At 39.7% G+C, this 14,702-nt stretch overlaps 1 protein-coding gene across 1 annotated transcript in view; it reads right to left on the reverse strand.

Moving 5' to 3' along the window:
- The window catches only part of BORCS5 (BLOC-1 related complex subunit 5), a gene marked incomplete at both ends in the record, with an annotated part of 55,438 nt that overhangs the window by 39,612 nt on the left and 1,124 nt on the right, over positions 1-14,702 (reverse strand). The window contains one exon of the mRNA XM_079547754.1: positions 14,493-14,636. Within this exon, the coding sequence (XP_079403880.1) occupies positions 14,493-14,636 (144 nt within the window). The remainder of the gene's footprint in view (positions 1-14,492; positions 14,637-14,702) is intronic.

The following is a 14,702-nucleotide window of genomic DNA, read 5'->3' on the forward strand; positions in this document are numbered from 1 at the left end:
TTCTTAGGGGTTTGTAGTAAACAGTATCAGTGGGGTGAGAAAGTGGCTGTGCCACACACAGTCTCCAGAAGCTATCACGTTAATGAGAAGTTTGAAGAAAGCCGGTGAGGGTGGAGGGCAGGGAAAAAGACACTGAACATAAAAATTATTGTTGAATGGAGGAGGTCAAAGCAAATGGATGAATATACACATTGAATTTGCTCACATCTGAGCAACCCCATCACTTCTGAGGATTCACATACTAGAAAATTTTTTTTTTTTTTTTTTTTTTAAACCCACTGTCAGAAACCCAAATCCCTTCTATTTCATATAAGGATGTATTTCTGCCTTCATTTTGTGAACAATAACAACAACAAAACAACAAAAAACTTAGAGGAAGTAACTCTCATGGTGTGTTAGAGAAGGAAAAGAAACAATTGAAAGAAGTCACATTTCTATGCACAATGGGAGACTTCAGCCAAAAAGGCAGGAACCCACACACAATATAGATTTCATTTAAGAAACGGTTATAGACTAGAAATTAGGGAAAGGCTCAAGAGGAGGGAGATACTTGTGTTCTTCCACTGCATAGCAATATTTATTCCATTCTGTTTTCTTAGGCTTGAATAATGTAGTAATACACACTTCTCTATTTCACTTCACCTTATTTTGACAACGTAGGAAAATCAGCCTACAAAGAGGTAGTTTAGTACAGTATATTTTGCATAGCACAGTCTGAAAAAACTTCAGTACAGTGAAAAGTTAAGAGAAAGTGGACAAAATGATTGACATTATATTTTCCTGTTCAGCCCCTTAAATTTAAGGGGAAAGGGAAAGGAAAAAAAGAAAAAATAATCAAAAACATCAAAGCAGGCAGCATCCAGTTTCTAAGCAAAAGGTTTGTGAACAGGGTCAGAATTTATTTATTTTTTAAACTGCAGTTCCCTCTGCTGACTGCTTTCCAGAGAAGTGATCAGTTTTGTTGCTTAATTCCTTAAAGTCCCAAACATTAGCTTTAACCTGTTCTCTTCACACCTGCTTTCAGAAACTAAATCCAAGAGTGAGTCAGAGCAGAACGTCAAATCTTCATACAAAAACACATTGAGAGAGTGGGCTCTCCACTCCTGCAGTGGCAGCAACACCCACAACTGCTGGTGGGCACCCTGCTGCTCCAGCATTCCCAAGGTGATGCGCTCACTTCTCAGCAATCAGAGATGAGAGCCTAGGGGACCCGACACACTCTGAGAGACACAGGATGCTTGACTCCTTTCCATCAGTGGAGGTGCAAGACAGGGCTCAGCACTAGGCAGCACAGGAGTGCGACAGCCTCAGCTACACTGCTCTGGAAATCATGATGAAGTAGAACAGAACTGGAAAAAAGATGGTCAGTATTGACCCAAAAGCTCACTTCAAATTCTACAGTAAACTCAGGACAGTTCCCATCTGAAGTAGTTATACCATTTCTTGCTTACACCAATCACCCTATTTTTTTCTTCATCTTAAAACCACATTTTCACAGAACAGATAACAGAGATGAGTTACCTGTTAGTATTGGTTAAATATTAATTGATTACAGGTTGGAAAATAAACAGCCTCATTTTAAAAGCATATCTTATCAGTCAATATTTAACAATTTCTCCTTCCTCTTTTGTCCTGCGCATACTAACCTTATCCTCCCTGTTGCACATTGACCATAATGGCACACACAAATACAGCTCATTTTTAGCCAACTCACTTAACCAGTTCTGCCTCTTTATTCAGAGACTAAGCTGATCACAGAAGCCCAACTACTAAGGTACTTGGCCTCTGTATCTAATTCACCCTTGTTGATTCACTGAACAGGAAAACTATTTTAACTGGTGGATGCAACCAGAACTTCAGTGCAGCTTCATAGATCGTAGATGCATGCAGAAGTGGCACTAAGATAGACAAAGCACCATGATTTTTTCAGCACAGGTAAAGGCTATGACTAGAAGAAAAAAAAAAAAATCTCCTATGGTTGCCCCATTGCATTGCACTAATGACTAGTTTGATTCTTCACATTCATCACCCAAATAAAGGTGTTAACCAGTAAGAAAAGTCAGTATCTGGAGTTAGTATCTGGACTCAGATACTAATGAAGTAATTTAGCTTTTCAAATGAAAAGTCTAAAATACCACTACAGCTTAATCAGCAGTTGAGGAACTAGAGATATTAGAAAAAGAAATGATTTGTGCACATAAGTGATTAAGTCTACAAATTCAGAGCCCACTTCTTTTCTAACCTGCCATGTATTTTCAATCATACATTTTTAAGCCTTCTTGAAGAAACATACTTGAAAACATTTTTAACTGACTAGGGGAACAGGGAGTGTGGGAAAGGCTGTAGTTTTTGTTTGTTTAAATGGCTTTTACACTTTCTGGTCAGAGTTTCTTAAGATGACAAAACCTATCTTTTTAAAACAAAAATACTGGGGACAATCTAAAAGCTGATTTAGAGAAACTCAAGAGCAACCTGCAGGCTGACTAAATGTTAATCTCTGTCACTGCAAAAAGTCAGGTACAACACTGTCAACCTCTGTTTTATGACAGAATAATCTACCTGCTTTCCATCACATCTGTTTATTATTTTTTTTTGCTACAGTGCCTCTGACACCTGATATGTTGGCTTATTAACATGCTTGTCTTCATTAAACATCATGTTACGACATCCGTTTCAGTACTGATCACGTGCCATATTTACTACTTTTGTAAAAATTACAACCAGGTGAATATAATATTTAGATTTCTATCAAGTTCCTTACCAATCTCTATAAGTCAGAAGTTCTAGAAGAAAAAAAGAAAAAAACCCAGCAGATACTCCAATATCCAGGCATTAAAGACACTTCAACTGACAACAAAGCAAGAACAGATTGAAGCATGAGTATTTATCTCCTAACATAGGACAGCACTATAGGCAGTATATATATTTTAAATATACAATATACACACACTACTGCTTCACTGGCAGCTATGAAAGATTAAAATTCATATGACATTTCATTCTTCTTTTTTACTAGTCACCAAATAAGAACCTATAATCATTTTATAACATCTGCCCACAATTTGTCCAAGCCAGGTTAGCAGTCAGTTTAATCAGATTGTGAAAAAAATTCCACTCCTCGAAACAGCACCTGGACTCCCTGAAGTGACTGTAGCTTGAGACCAGCTTAACATGTGAACTAAAGTCTAACTTTTATCTTCTGTTGTCTTAAATAGGAAATAAAAAAGTAAACGCCAACTGCCTTACTCTTAGCACACACTGCATTTGCTATGCCCTTTGTTTTACCAGAAACGTATCAAAGACAGTGCAGACTGGAAAAAGACAGACATCTGTGCATTTGTACTTCTTGCAACTTCCGTGTAGCCAGGTTCAAGCAATATACCAAACTTTTGATAGCACTCCAAGATGAATTTCCTTCATCTTTGAAATGGTCCTGCAGCAGCCTATGTTACCTAGCTAGGCTGACTAGGACAGGTACTCCAAGTCAACCAGCTCATACAAGCGTATAAAGTGTATAAACACAATTGTCTGCTATCGCTCCAATGATCTGCTTTTTGATATTTTTATGCCACAGAAGAATAAGATCTAATCTTGCACAAGGAAGAGCAACAAGGCTTATTTTTAAAAAGTTCCATCTCCACTATCTCTTCCACTTCCTGTTAAAAGATAAACTTTGGTTTACTCAGATGAAATCAAGAAGCCTCAAGAAGCCTTGTGAGTAAAAGGAAAAGTTCTTTACAGAGAGTGTGGTGAGGTGCTGGAACAGGCTGCCCAGAGAGGCTGTGGATGCCCCGTCCCTGGAGGTGTTCAAGGCCAGATTGGATGGGGCCCTGGGCAGCCTGATCTAGGATTAAATGTGGAGGTTGGTGGCCCTGCATGTGGCAGGGGAGTTGGAGATTCATGATCCTTCCAATTCCATTGGTCCCTTCCAATCCAGGCAATTCTATAATTCTGTGAAAATCAGAATCCCCTCTTCTGCCATCCAGCTTCCCCTTTACATTCAGGCTTTGTTTAGCTGACAGAAGTTCACTGACACTGTTACTACAAAGGATAAAAATTAATTTAAAAATCTGACCAATCTTTTGTCTATCCTCCTCCCCAGCCAGCCAAACATCCCAACCCTTTCCTGTTGGGGTTGATCAGTCAGCATCAAAAATGTCTCTAATTCCTTCCTGGTCATTTTACTTGTGACTGGTATCATATCAAAAGAAATTGTTTATTAACAATTGAAATAAATGTTTTAATAAGATATTTGATTTCAAAATTGTGAAATATCACTGGGTTGCAGTACCTACGTACTACTTCTCAGAGTTCATCACATCACTTCTTGGGGCTCACCCAGAAAAACTAAAAGCAAAGGGTTTACACAATAACGCAGCCAAAAGTTACCTCTCCCCTCCCCCCCTAAAATCTCTTTGCCACTGTCATTTACAATGCAGTGATCACACTTTCCAGGGAGCTCTCTGGAAACATCCTGCTTATAACTCACAGTTGTGATGGCATACCTACCACGTAAGGGTCTCTGGGTCAGATTCCACTGAGGTGCTAGGCACAGAGCACGTACATCTGCATTGGCCAGGGCCAGTAGCAATAGTGTCCTTGAAAGTTTGTCCAAGCAGAACGAAAAAAAGAAAGATCCACCACAACAATAAAAGCATCGTATGAAGAGATGATCACTTGCCCAGGTCAGATAACATCTGAAAAAGAAAGCAACTCTCCAGGAGAAAGGTCTTCCTCTGCACTCTGCTTCCATTTCAACTTGAAACATGCCAACTAAAAGGGATGGGAAGCAATGTATGTTTAGAAAAGTTAGAGAAGCAATGAATTTTAAAAGAGGAAGATCAAACTCCAGTAGAACTATGCCAAAGTCTGAGCGCTAAAGAGGCATGTGGTGCCAGCAATCTCACTCTTAACAGTGAGATCAGAGTATGCACACACAAGCAATTTTGCATGGTGGCTCACTGAAAACACATTTAGGCAAGTATTTAAAGTTGCCTATATTAACATTTTAAAAACTGATTACATGCAAGTTAGGTTACAACTTCAAATTTCTGATAAATTGCAACACCTCCTTTAGTACCAAAAGACTCATACTGCACATAAAAGGACGTTATTCTCCTGTTGATGTCCAGATGTTTTGGTACACAGTACACTGATGAATAGATAACGCAGTCAATCCTTTGCAAAGTCAAAAGACTCCTACTGGCATAATAGACTCAACAGAAAATATCTTAATGACATTTCCAAGGCAACAGAGATGAAGGTTTAAGAAATTCCCCTTCTGCTCACCCTCCCCACAGAAATTACTTGGGAATCAGCAAAGCACTGGATTGTAAGCTGAGCATGCATCTCATCAATGCAAACATCCACCCCAAACACACATTCACTTTAGTGAGACTAGCTCAAGAAAGGTGGGATTAAAAAAAAACCCAACACAGAAAACTGGAATGTTAGACCATCACTTAATACTCATGATTTCATATCCTTTTTTTCCTTCTCTCTCTCTCTCTCTCTCTCTCTCTCTCTGTGTCTCTGTCACTTCTCCTGTCTCTCCTTACCCAACCACCAGAGGGTCTCAGTTCATACCACGTGTCATACTCTGACAGCAGCAATGATTTATAGGGCCAATGAGGAACTGGAGAGAAGATTTGATTCAGCTGAACATTCAGGGGCTGAGTAAAAAAGAGCTTGTTATAATCATTTTCTATCCACATTGCTTCTCCACTTCCATTCCCTGTGTTGGAAAAACATCTTTCCCAGCACAATGGGCCTCTAGAGAAAGACTTACTACACAATAATTTCAGTCTTTAGCACACCTGTGATAAGATCAGACTTGCCAAGAAAATACTATTAAATTCCATGTTACAGAAGTTATACTTAGGATCAACAGCCATGAACAGGAGCTGAATCTGAAGTGCTTCCACCTGGACTACCACCAATTTATATTTTTTCTTACTCTACACACTTCACAAACATCTAGTCTGAACAGAAGATAGGCATCATCAAGACTTTTACTTTTGAAGATCATAAAGATTTCTGAAATCCTTTCAGTAAAGAACTAGACCTCTGCAGCATTTCTCCTTACAGATCCAATATTGTCACGGTTTATAGTCATCTCTCAGTTATACATGGCTCAGCTTATATTTCCAGTTGGTACCAAATCCAGTTTGCCAGCAGGGCTGCCAGATCCCAAGTCATTTGCCCCAGAGAAGGTAACTAGAAAACAAATGAAAGTTCAAAAATAAATAGTTAAAAGGCAGTTTTCAACAGGCTATTTCAACACAGCTTCCAGCTGTTTTCAAATAAATATACCAATATTTATGTATTGCAGTGGCACCTAGTGGCAACTGCCATGACTGCAGTCTTTTCTCATCCACATTATTGGCAGTAAATAAAAAAAGCAGTGAATCAGAAAAAGAAGTGAACATGTAGCACTGAATTTCAGGTTTGCTGCTGAGCCTCATTACTCCTGGAACACGAAGAATGCAGAGGTTTTTCTTTTACATAGTAGTAGCTGGGGACACTGTCCCCTTGTCTTGCCAGTAGCAGCTCATCAGGAACACTGTTAAGGCAGCGCCCAACCCACTATTCACCACTGCACTTCACTTTTAGGTGCACATATCATTGCCAGGTTAATGTAACATGGCGAAAAAACTGTTTGACTGAGGTGCTCGGGTCCTTCACTGTAACACCAGTCTGCACTCTGCTCTGGAGTCTACACAAATTACGCGAGTGTATTCTACACAATATTTTGACTTTATCAAGTACAGAACTGCAGCCTGCAATCAGAAAGTCCCAATTTTCTGATAGCAAAAGTGTGACAGCATTACAACATACTTCTGAAACGTTCAATGAGTGTAATTTATCTACATTTTAGCTACAGAAAAAGAAAAAAAAAAACAACACAGAAAGGTATTCAAACAGCAGACAGAACATTTGCTCTTAACCTCCCAAGAAGTACTTGTTAACAATACGTGCAAGCTAACTTCTGCCCTTCAACAATTTACCAAGTGAAACGCCACAGTGATACAGAGCCACAGATCAGCTTAAAGTGGATGTCCAATACAGCAGTCAATCAGGTAGGCACTACTGCCTCACTGACATTTTACAATTCACAAGCACATCAAAAGCCAGCCAGGGCTCCATGGAAACTACATGATAGAACTGCAGTCAGTAAACACCCTGGAACACAAGAGAGGTAGGCTTGTACAACAAAAGTATCTAGGAAACTCAACTACTTGCACACACAAAAGAAAAACTGGAACAAAAATAATCCACAAGCATCCAAGACATGCATAAGTACATAAAAGGTGCTCATACCACCCTACTGCAATCTTAAGCATCTTAAGATAGCAGGAAGGTAGGCTTTCCACCACAAAACCTCCCAGGCACTAACCCCTTGCTACAATGGGTGCCAAAGACGCCCCTGGTTTTACCAGAGCCAGGCAACTTCTCAGCAGCATCTCTCACACCACCATCTATTGGTAAGCCTACAGTTCATCATGCAGGACCAAGGGAAAGATGATGGCAGAGGGAAGTGAGAGGCTGGGAAATTAAAGGGGGAGCAGGGGTGAGCAAGGCAGTAGGCACTCTGCTCTCAACCGCTTACCTGAGCTACAAATGCATTCCAGCTTATATCACTTAACCAACACAAACAATTGCTTCACAGTGCATGAATCTGCTCCAGCTTCCTGTCTTTCCTTACTGCAGTTTCTTCTCTGACAGCCACCTCAGGATGACACAGGCTTCCAAACAAAACATGCCACTATAACATGCACAGTTTCCACTTGCTACATAACAGAACCACTAGGAATTTCTATTTACTACTACAAATTAAAAAGAAGCATCAACAGACGAATTGCATTTCAGAATACTATCTGCTACTCAGAATTCAATACGTAACAGCGTAACTCCTGGTTTATGTGTGAAAGAGTGCTCACAGTGTAGTCAAATATACTACAACTAGGTCCACAGAGAAAATAGAAGGAATATTACAAAATTCAGTATGTCAGACTTCACTGTTCAAGACAAATGAACCATGAAATTCATGGCATTTTCCTTTCCTGTTAAGCTTCTCTAAGAGAGGAACAGAGGCAGATCAAATTTGTTTCTAAACTTCAAGGTTTTGTAACAATGAGCCTGCTGACCTGTACTCTATTACTTGCTTGCTGATCTCATTTTACATAATCATGGAGGGAGAACACAGTGACGAGAAGCTCTCGGTAGTGCTTTGATAACATGATTTATGGCTTGACCAGACTTGAGTTTTTTTCCCTACTTCTACTTCAATGATCTTTTTATCTTTGAATAGTTTTAATACATCAAACCTTTAATCAGAAGGAAGATTATAATCTGCATTTGACTTTTTGAAATCTACTTTTTACTTGAACATCAGTGTTCACATAGAAATGAAGAGGACAATTCTCGAGTGATAGCATGTTATAGAAAATGCAGTTAATTACAATTGGACGGTGGATACAGAGGTATTCACTCACGCTTTATCTTGACCGCCCTTGCTCAACTGAGTCAGCACGCATAACAAATTAAAAAACAAAACAAAAAAAAAGAAGCAGGGAATTAGGGTGTAACAATTTATACTGTGCCAGTTGGTTAACTCTATCCTTTCTTAATAAACTGACTAGCCTAAAAATCAAATGGTTTGGATTCAGACAGCGATGCAGCAAGTATTTACAAACATTAAGAACAAACAAACAAAAATTTTTTTGGAAAGCAGTCCACTGTGACACTGTTGCCTGACTAGCAACAAGACACCAAGCACTACAAGAACAGCCACTAATCAGGCAGTGGAACATCAAAAGGGGGTCAAGAACATGTTTTGTATATACACAGTTGGTATGTATTGTTTATACATGCTATATATAGTGTGCACATACAGTACAAACAACTACAGACCGGTACGGTGAGTAAAGGAGGACTGAACAACACTACATGTCTGGTGGATGTGCGCAGCTGGTGAGCCACACACCTACCAGGCAGCACACAGCTCACTGACCAGGCCGGGGAGGCACCTGCCGTGAAGTGGTCAGCTGCATGACTCTAGAAAGGCAATTCTGGGCTCAAACACTGCAAAGTGAGCTCAACTGATTGTTTTTTTGTTTGCCTTGGGATTTTTGAGTGTGGAGGTGGGAGTTCATTGATGCAGGGGGCATCCAGGAGCATTCCACACTTTTTTTTTTTTTTAAACAAGCAAACAACCAACCAACAATCTGCCAGCATTCTACCTACAGTTTCATTGATTCCTAATGGCAGGACTTCACAGCAAAGTGATCTTTGGCAAGAGGTTTGCTGATTTTCTTCCAATGACTTATTTCAGATTTTCAACACCAGGGAAGTAGGGCTTCTTCACAGCTGAAGGGATCACTGATGATAGCAACAGGGAAATCTGTGAGATTTATAGAGATTCCTCATTGAAATGCTGTTTCAAATACATAATTACCATTCATCCTTTCCTCCAACACAGCAGACATTCCTTACTAAAAAAACCTCAGCTATTTCTCTTGAGCATCCATGGTCATCTGTGCATCTACCTTAACATACCTGCAGTGCTCACTGCCATAATAGACTGCAAAGGTGCTACAGCTTTCTATCTGTGTGTCAGCTTCATCCAGGAATTCAGCAAGCACTTTAAGGTCCCATCAAGTCTCTGACCAACAAGTTACTTCAGTCTCTGTGTCACTGACACATCCCAGACACAATTTTGTTTTCTACAGATCCAAATGCCAGATGTTTACAACAGTTGCTCCTGTTGTAGCGAACACAGAGTACTTCATGATATTAACAACTGAAAGAATAAATTTCTCAGAAATCTCTCTCAATAAAGCACAGACACTATTTTCTCTGACATTCCCTTTAAAAACTAAAAATAAGAATTCCACAAACAACTTATTAGACACAATCCCGGTAACATTAGCTGTTCTGTTGGCAAGGAGGATTTGGAAATGACAAAATATATGTGTGACTCAAAATTAGTAACTGAGCTTGGTGAGCAGAAGCAGAAAAATCAATGCCTTTTTGGCAGCTTTTGTCAGAGGCAGTAAGTCACAAATGCTCGCAAGACAATCAGAAGAATCGTTACATTTGACTGGAGAGCTAGCTAATCACGAGATCCTACAGGACAAGGTAGGGACACAGCAATGTAAGAAAGATTCTGATGCTCACACCATGTCTCTGCAGTGAGACACATTCCTCTCTACTTACTTCTTCACACAGAAAATCTTTTACCAGTACAGGATGCTACTCATAACTAGGAACAAATTTATTTTCAAGTAAATTTACCTACAAAGAACAAATACAGACTAAATTTATTTCAAGATCCATCATACACACAAGTCTTCAAGACATCCTCTTGTACCTCAAGTTTCCAAAGCATACCAACAACCTAATCACTGTATCTTAGAATATCTCTGTGATATTTCTTGTCAACTACCTATGAAGAAACATAACTTTTCTTCTAATACAAACCTGGGAGCCTTATGCTTTCCAGCTGACCCAAAGCCACTGAAAGCTGAATTGTTTCTCCTGAAAGAGGAATGCCACAAATGGGCATCAATTATGTTGTCTTCCTTACAATAGCAAACAAAAAACCAACCAAACAAGAAAAAAAAAAAACACCACGCACAAAACCCCACCAAACTCATTAGATTTACTTTGTGCTAGAATGTCTAGAGTATGTCACTTCAGGACAGCCACACAGAGTCCTCAGACAACAAACTCCAGTCATCCACATCCTCCTGTTTGCACAAAGATCTTGCTGGCCATTGCACAAGATAGGAATTACATTTGTATTTGGATGACTAGCTCTTGAACATTTACTCTTATGTTGCTAATATGCATCAACACATCCTTTATATTTATCTGCCTTTTTTTGTTTAACGTTAACACTGTGCTGCTACCAGAAAGACAGATCTCAGTCTTTCTTGAACTTTGAGAGAGATGATTTCCTCTGGAAGAATGCAGTAACAATTTTGCTTCCACAACACACACACGAAAAAAGAACTAAATACCCTTCTCGAGAGCTTTGGGAAGTTTACAACAATAAATCATTAATGCACTCAACTTATTTCACCAAGAAAATTTGCACAGGTTAAAATAAATAAATAAATAAATAAAAATTGAATATTCCATGTGCAAAATATCAACTTTTCTCTGGAATTCACAGATGAGGACTTTTACACACAGCTGGTTATGACTTTATGCTATAAACAGGCTGCAAGTATCAGGGACACTAAACAGAAGCAGCTTCATTGGTGTATGCATACCTTCAAGAAGCAACATAAAGGAAAGAAACAGCATATCACATTTCATTCTGTACAACAAAGTAGTTCCTACAGGGAATGAATGACTCAAAGGAGAACTCTCATTGGACACTCCGTTGCTCTCAGGAGTTTAGATTCTATATTTTCCTCACTGCTCAAAAATTAACAAACACACTCTCAAATAGTGAAATTCTCTCTTAGTATTTCTACTAGAAGTCTGCACACTCAACCTCTCTGTACCCCAAATATACAGCACTTACTATGGAAAAACAGGCATCTATCTCCCAGGTGTATTTTTCTAAGCAAATGTTTTCCTCTGTTTGAGCAGGACTGGTATTTGACTTTTGTGAATAGCAATACAACAGGCATCCACTGGAATGATTTCCTAACCACATCTGGTAGCACTCACCCCTTTCTGTCTACATGAATGTAGCACTGAAGAAGATATGAAGATATTCCCCAGCATATAAAAGAAAAATTACACTCCAGTCTTTGACTCATCCACCATTCTAGGAGCTATCCCACCAATTCAATATAGTAATATTCAGCTTACTGAATAACTATCTGACAGGTCCTCACACCAGAATCAACAAATGCTTAAACTCTAACCTCTCAAACACTGTTTATTATACATGCTCAGTAATTACCATAGAATTTTGGAGAAGACAAATATAATTAAGAAGAATCCCATGGCATCATAGCTGATAAAAGTCCAGTGTGTGGATAGTGTGTGGATTTTCCCAAAGAAATCAAAGTAAATCCAGTATAAAAGATGCAATGGACATGACACTGTCATTTTATTGTAAGTTTGGGTACTGGTCACAACAAGATCAATTCAAAATGGCTAGGAGAGATATGTGTTTTGGCTTTTCAGTGTTTTGTGTCCTACAAAAAATGCAGTTTCTTGCTGATAACGCACTTTTCCAATTGATTAACTTAATCATTAGGCTTCTTTTGAGACTTGAGAAGAAAATCCCCTAGTTTTGTTTAGCCAAGGGCAAACAGAAAATTATAGCCAATCCCAAAAGAGCTACCAGTTCATGCTTTAAGCTCTCCAAGTCGATTGCTCAAGAGACGCAAGCTTTAGGATCAAATCCTAAGAGAACTCAGTATCCTTCTTTATCCATCCCAGGAACATGGTCTTGCCTGTGAAGAACAAAGAAACCAATCCAAAACAGAATGGGCTCTCCATCATGCCTGTGGCATACCTGGGATCTCTAAAGACTCAGCTCAGATCACAGTCCTGTTGTTCAAGCAATGGTGTATCTGAAGATGCAAAATCTCTTCACGTTAGTCAATACAATTAGGAATGCAATGCTAATAAGCAGTCACCAGATGTCCCCACATCTTAAGGGACTCAGCAGATCAAGTGGTACAAAAGGAACAGAAGCTTTCTTTTATTTAGTTTCAGATCCAAAACAAAAGCAACAAAAGCAAACGCAACTTAGCAACAAAGACAACAAACCATTAAATATCTTAATGTGTGCATATTTACTAAAGAGTCTGGACTGGTGACTGTCCAATTTGTCTCTCTCAGCCAGATGGCTGCTGCTACCTCTCTTTTCTCACTTCCCATCCCAAGCCATCTTAGTTCTCAGCACCTACATAGGAACCATGTCCCTGGAAGTGACTGCAGCTTTGCTTCCCAGGACTCTCACAGTTCTTGTGCAAACATAGTTTGACGCTCACATGTTCCACAAATACCCAATCTTATAAATCTGACCTCTTAGATTAAAGCTTCCTTATTCCCTTTGTGAATTTCAGTTTCAGCACTTACGTTGCAAGCTGTCACTGAGGAGATCTTGATTTTGCCTTTAGTGCAAGGCGGGACACAAGCAACAAACATTCTGTCGAAAGTGCAATACCAACTTCAGCAATCTCACAGCCAGTTCTAAAATGGCAGTAAAAGTGTTGGGAATACGTCAAAACACAGATTCCTACGACGTCGCTGTCCGTAGAGTTAAAGAAAACAAATAAACACAGAAAAGGTATAGGCAATACACATTCTCCTTAGTCAAGAGGGACAGTAATACTAGCCCTAAAAACATCAGTGGTTGTTTTTATCGTATTCAGTAGCATCCTCTCTTTCAACTCCTGCTGGAAAGAGTACTGCCAGTGTCACATAGACCCAAGATCCCTCTCTGGTACTACCCAATAAAATGCCAGACATTTCGCCCACTGGGCTGTCAGTGTCCACCAGTCCTAGTCATGTTTGATGTTAAAATAAATAAAGTGAAGAGTTTATCTGAATAGCAATGTTACATCCTCTCCAGCAATGCCTACAGGGCAAAGCAGCTACCACGTCTTCCCACCAGCTATGCATGGATCAGTGGCAAGCAGTGCCTAAACCTTCAGTTGTACAAAACCACTTCCTTTTAGCAGCAAGGACCAGCAGCCCACAGTCTCCTCACTGCCACAACAGGCCTACAAGGCACACACAAGAAATCCAGCCAATGCACATACACACATTAAAACTCAAACTTTCAAAACCATTGGTTCCCTAAGTGTTCACTACATAATGTATTCACACACATTTGCTGACCCATGTTGTTAGAGGAAGAGAAAGAGGCCAGGACTTGGCTGCTGCTACCAGCCCAATTCATGCAGGCTGCTCCATACATTTTTCTTCCCAAGAGACTTTCAGGTAACAGGAAAGATGCTCTGCACAGCCTCCAGAGAGAGAGAAAAATAGAGAGAGAGAGAGAGATAGCCAGGGCTAGGCCACGAGGCACATGGACAGTTTTCCCCATTCCTAAACAAGGACCAAGGACACAATCTACTCTAGACTGGAAACCTCAAGAATAAACCCTGATTTCAAGTAACTGAATCCAAGAGCATGTAGCTTTAGTCTGAGACAGTAACACACAAGTGTTTCTAAGAACCTAGAACAAAACTAGAGACTGTAGTCTGCAGCATACTAACACATCCTTTCAACCAAATGGTACTGGCCATCTGGTAAACCTGGAGTCGTCCTGTCTGCACAGTAGATGGTTCTACTACAGAGATCATTACTAGCACATCTCTAGTTCATACATCAGTAGAAGGTTGGAAATAATTATGAAAGACAAAAAAAGTACAGTTTAAAACAAAGGCAAGGTAGCAAAAAACCTGGATGGAAACAAGCTTCAGCAGGAACCTCAAGATACACAACGCATATACTCTATTAGGCACACACACAGAAAAAAGGGCCTTTAAAAACAGAGAAGAAACAGTCACCTTTTAAAAGGGGCTGGAACGTCGGAATTTCCTGCAGTTTTATGACATCTGGATCATTGCTCACGTTCCGTGAAGACTGCGTTCCTGGGGCTACCACCACAATGTCATCCATTTTTGCTCGTTGTTTAGCTGGGGATGGAGATGCTGGAAAAACAAAGGGAGAAAGGATAAGAAACAATCAAGTTAATAAATAGATTCCATCTGAATTTA

Source organism: Tetrao urogallus (genome assembly GCF_951394365.1).
Source record: "Tetrao urogallus genome assembly, chromosome: 1".
Classification (NCBI taxonomy): Eukaryota; Metazoa; Chordata; class Aves; order Galliformes; family Phasianidae; genus Tetrao; species Tetrao urogallus.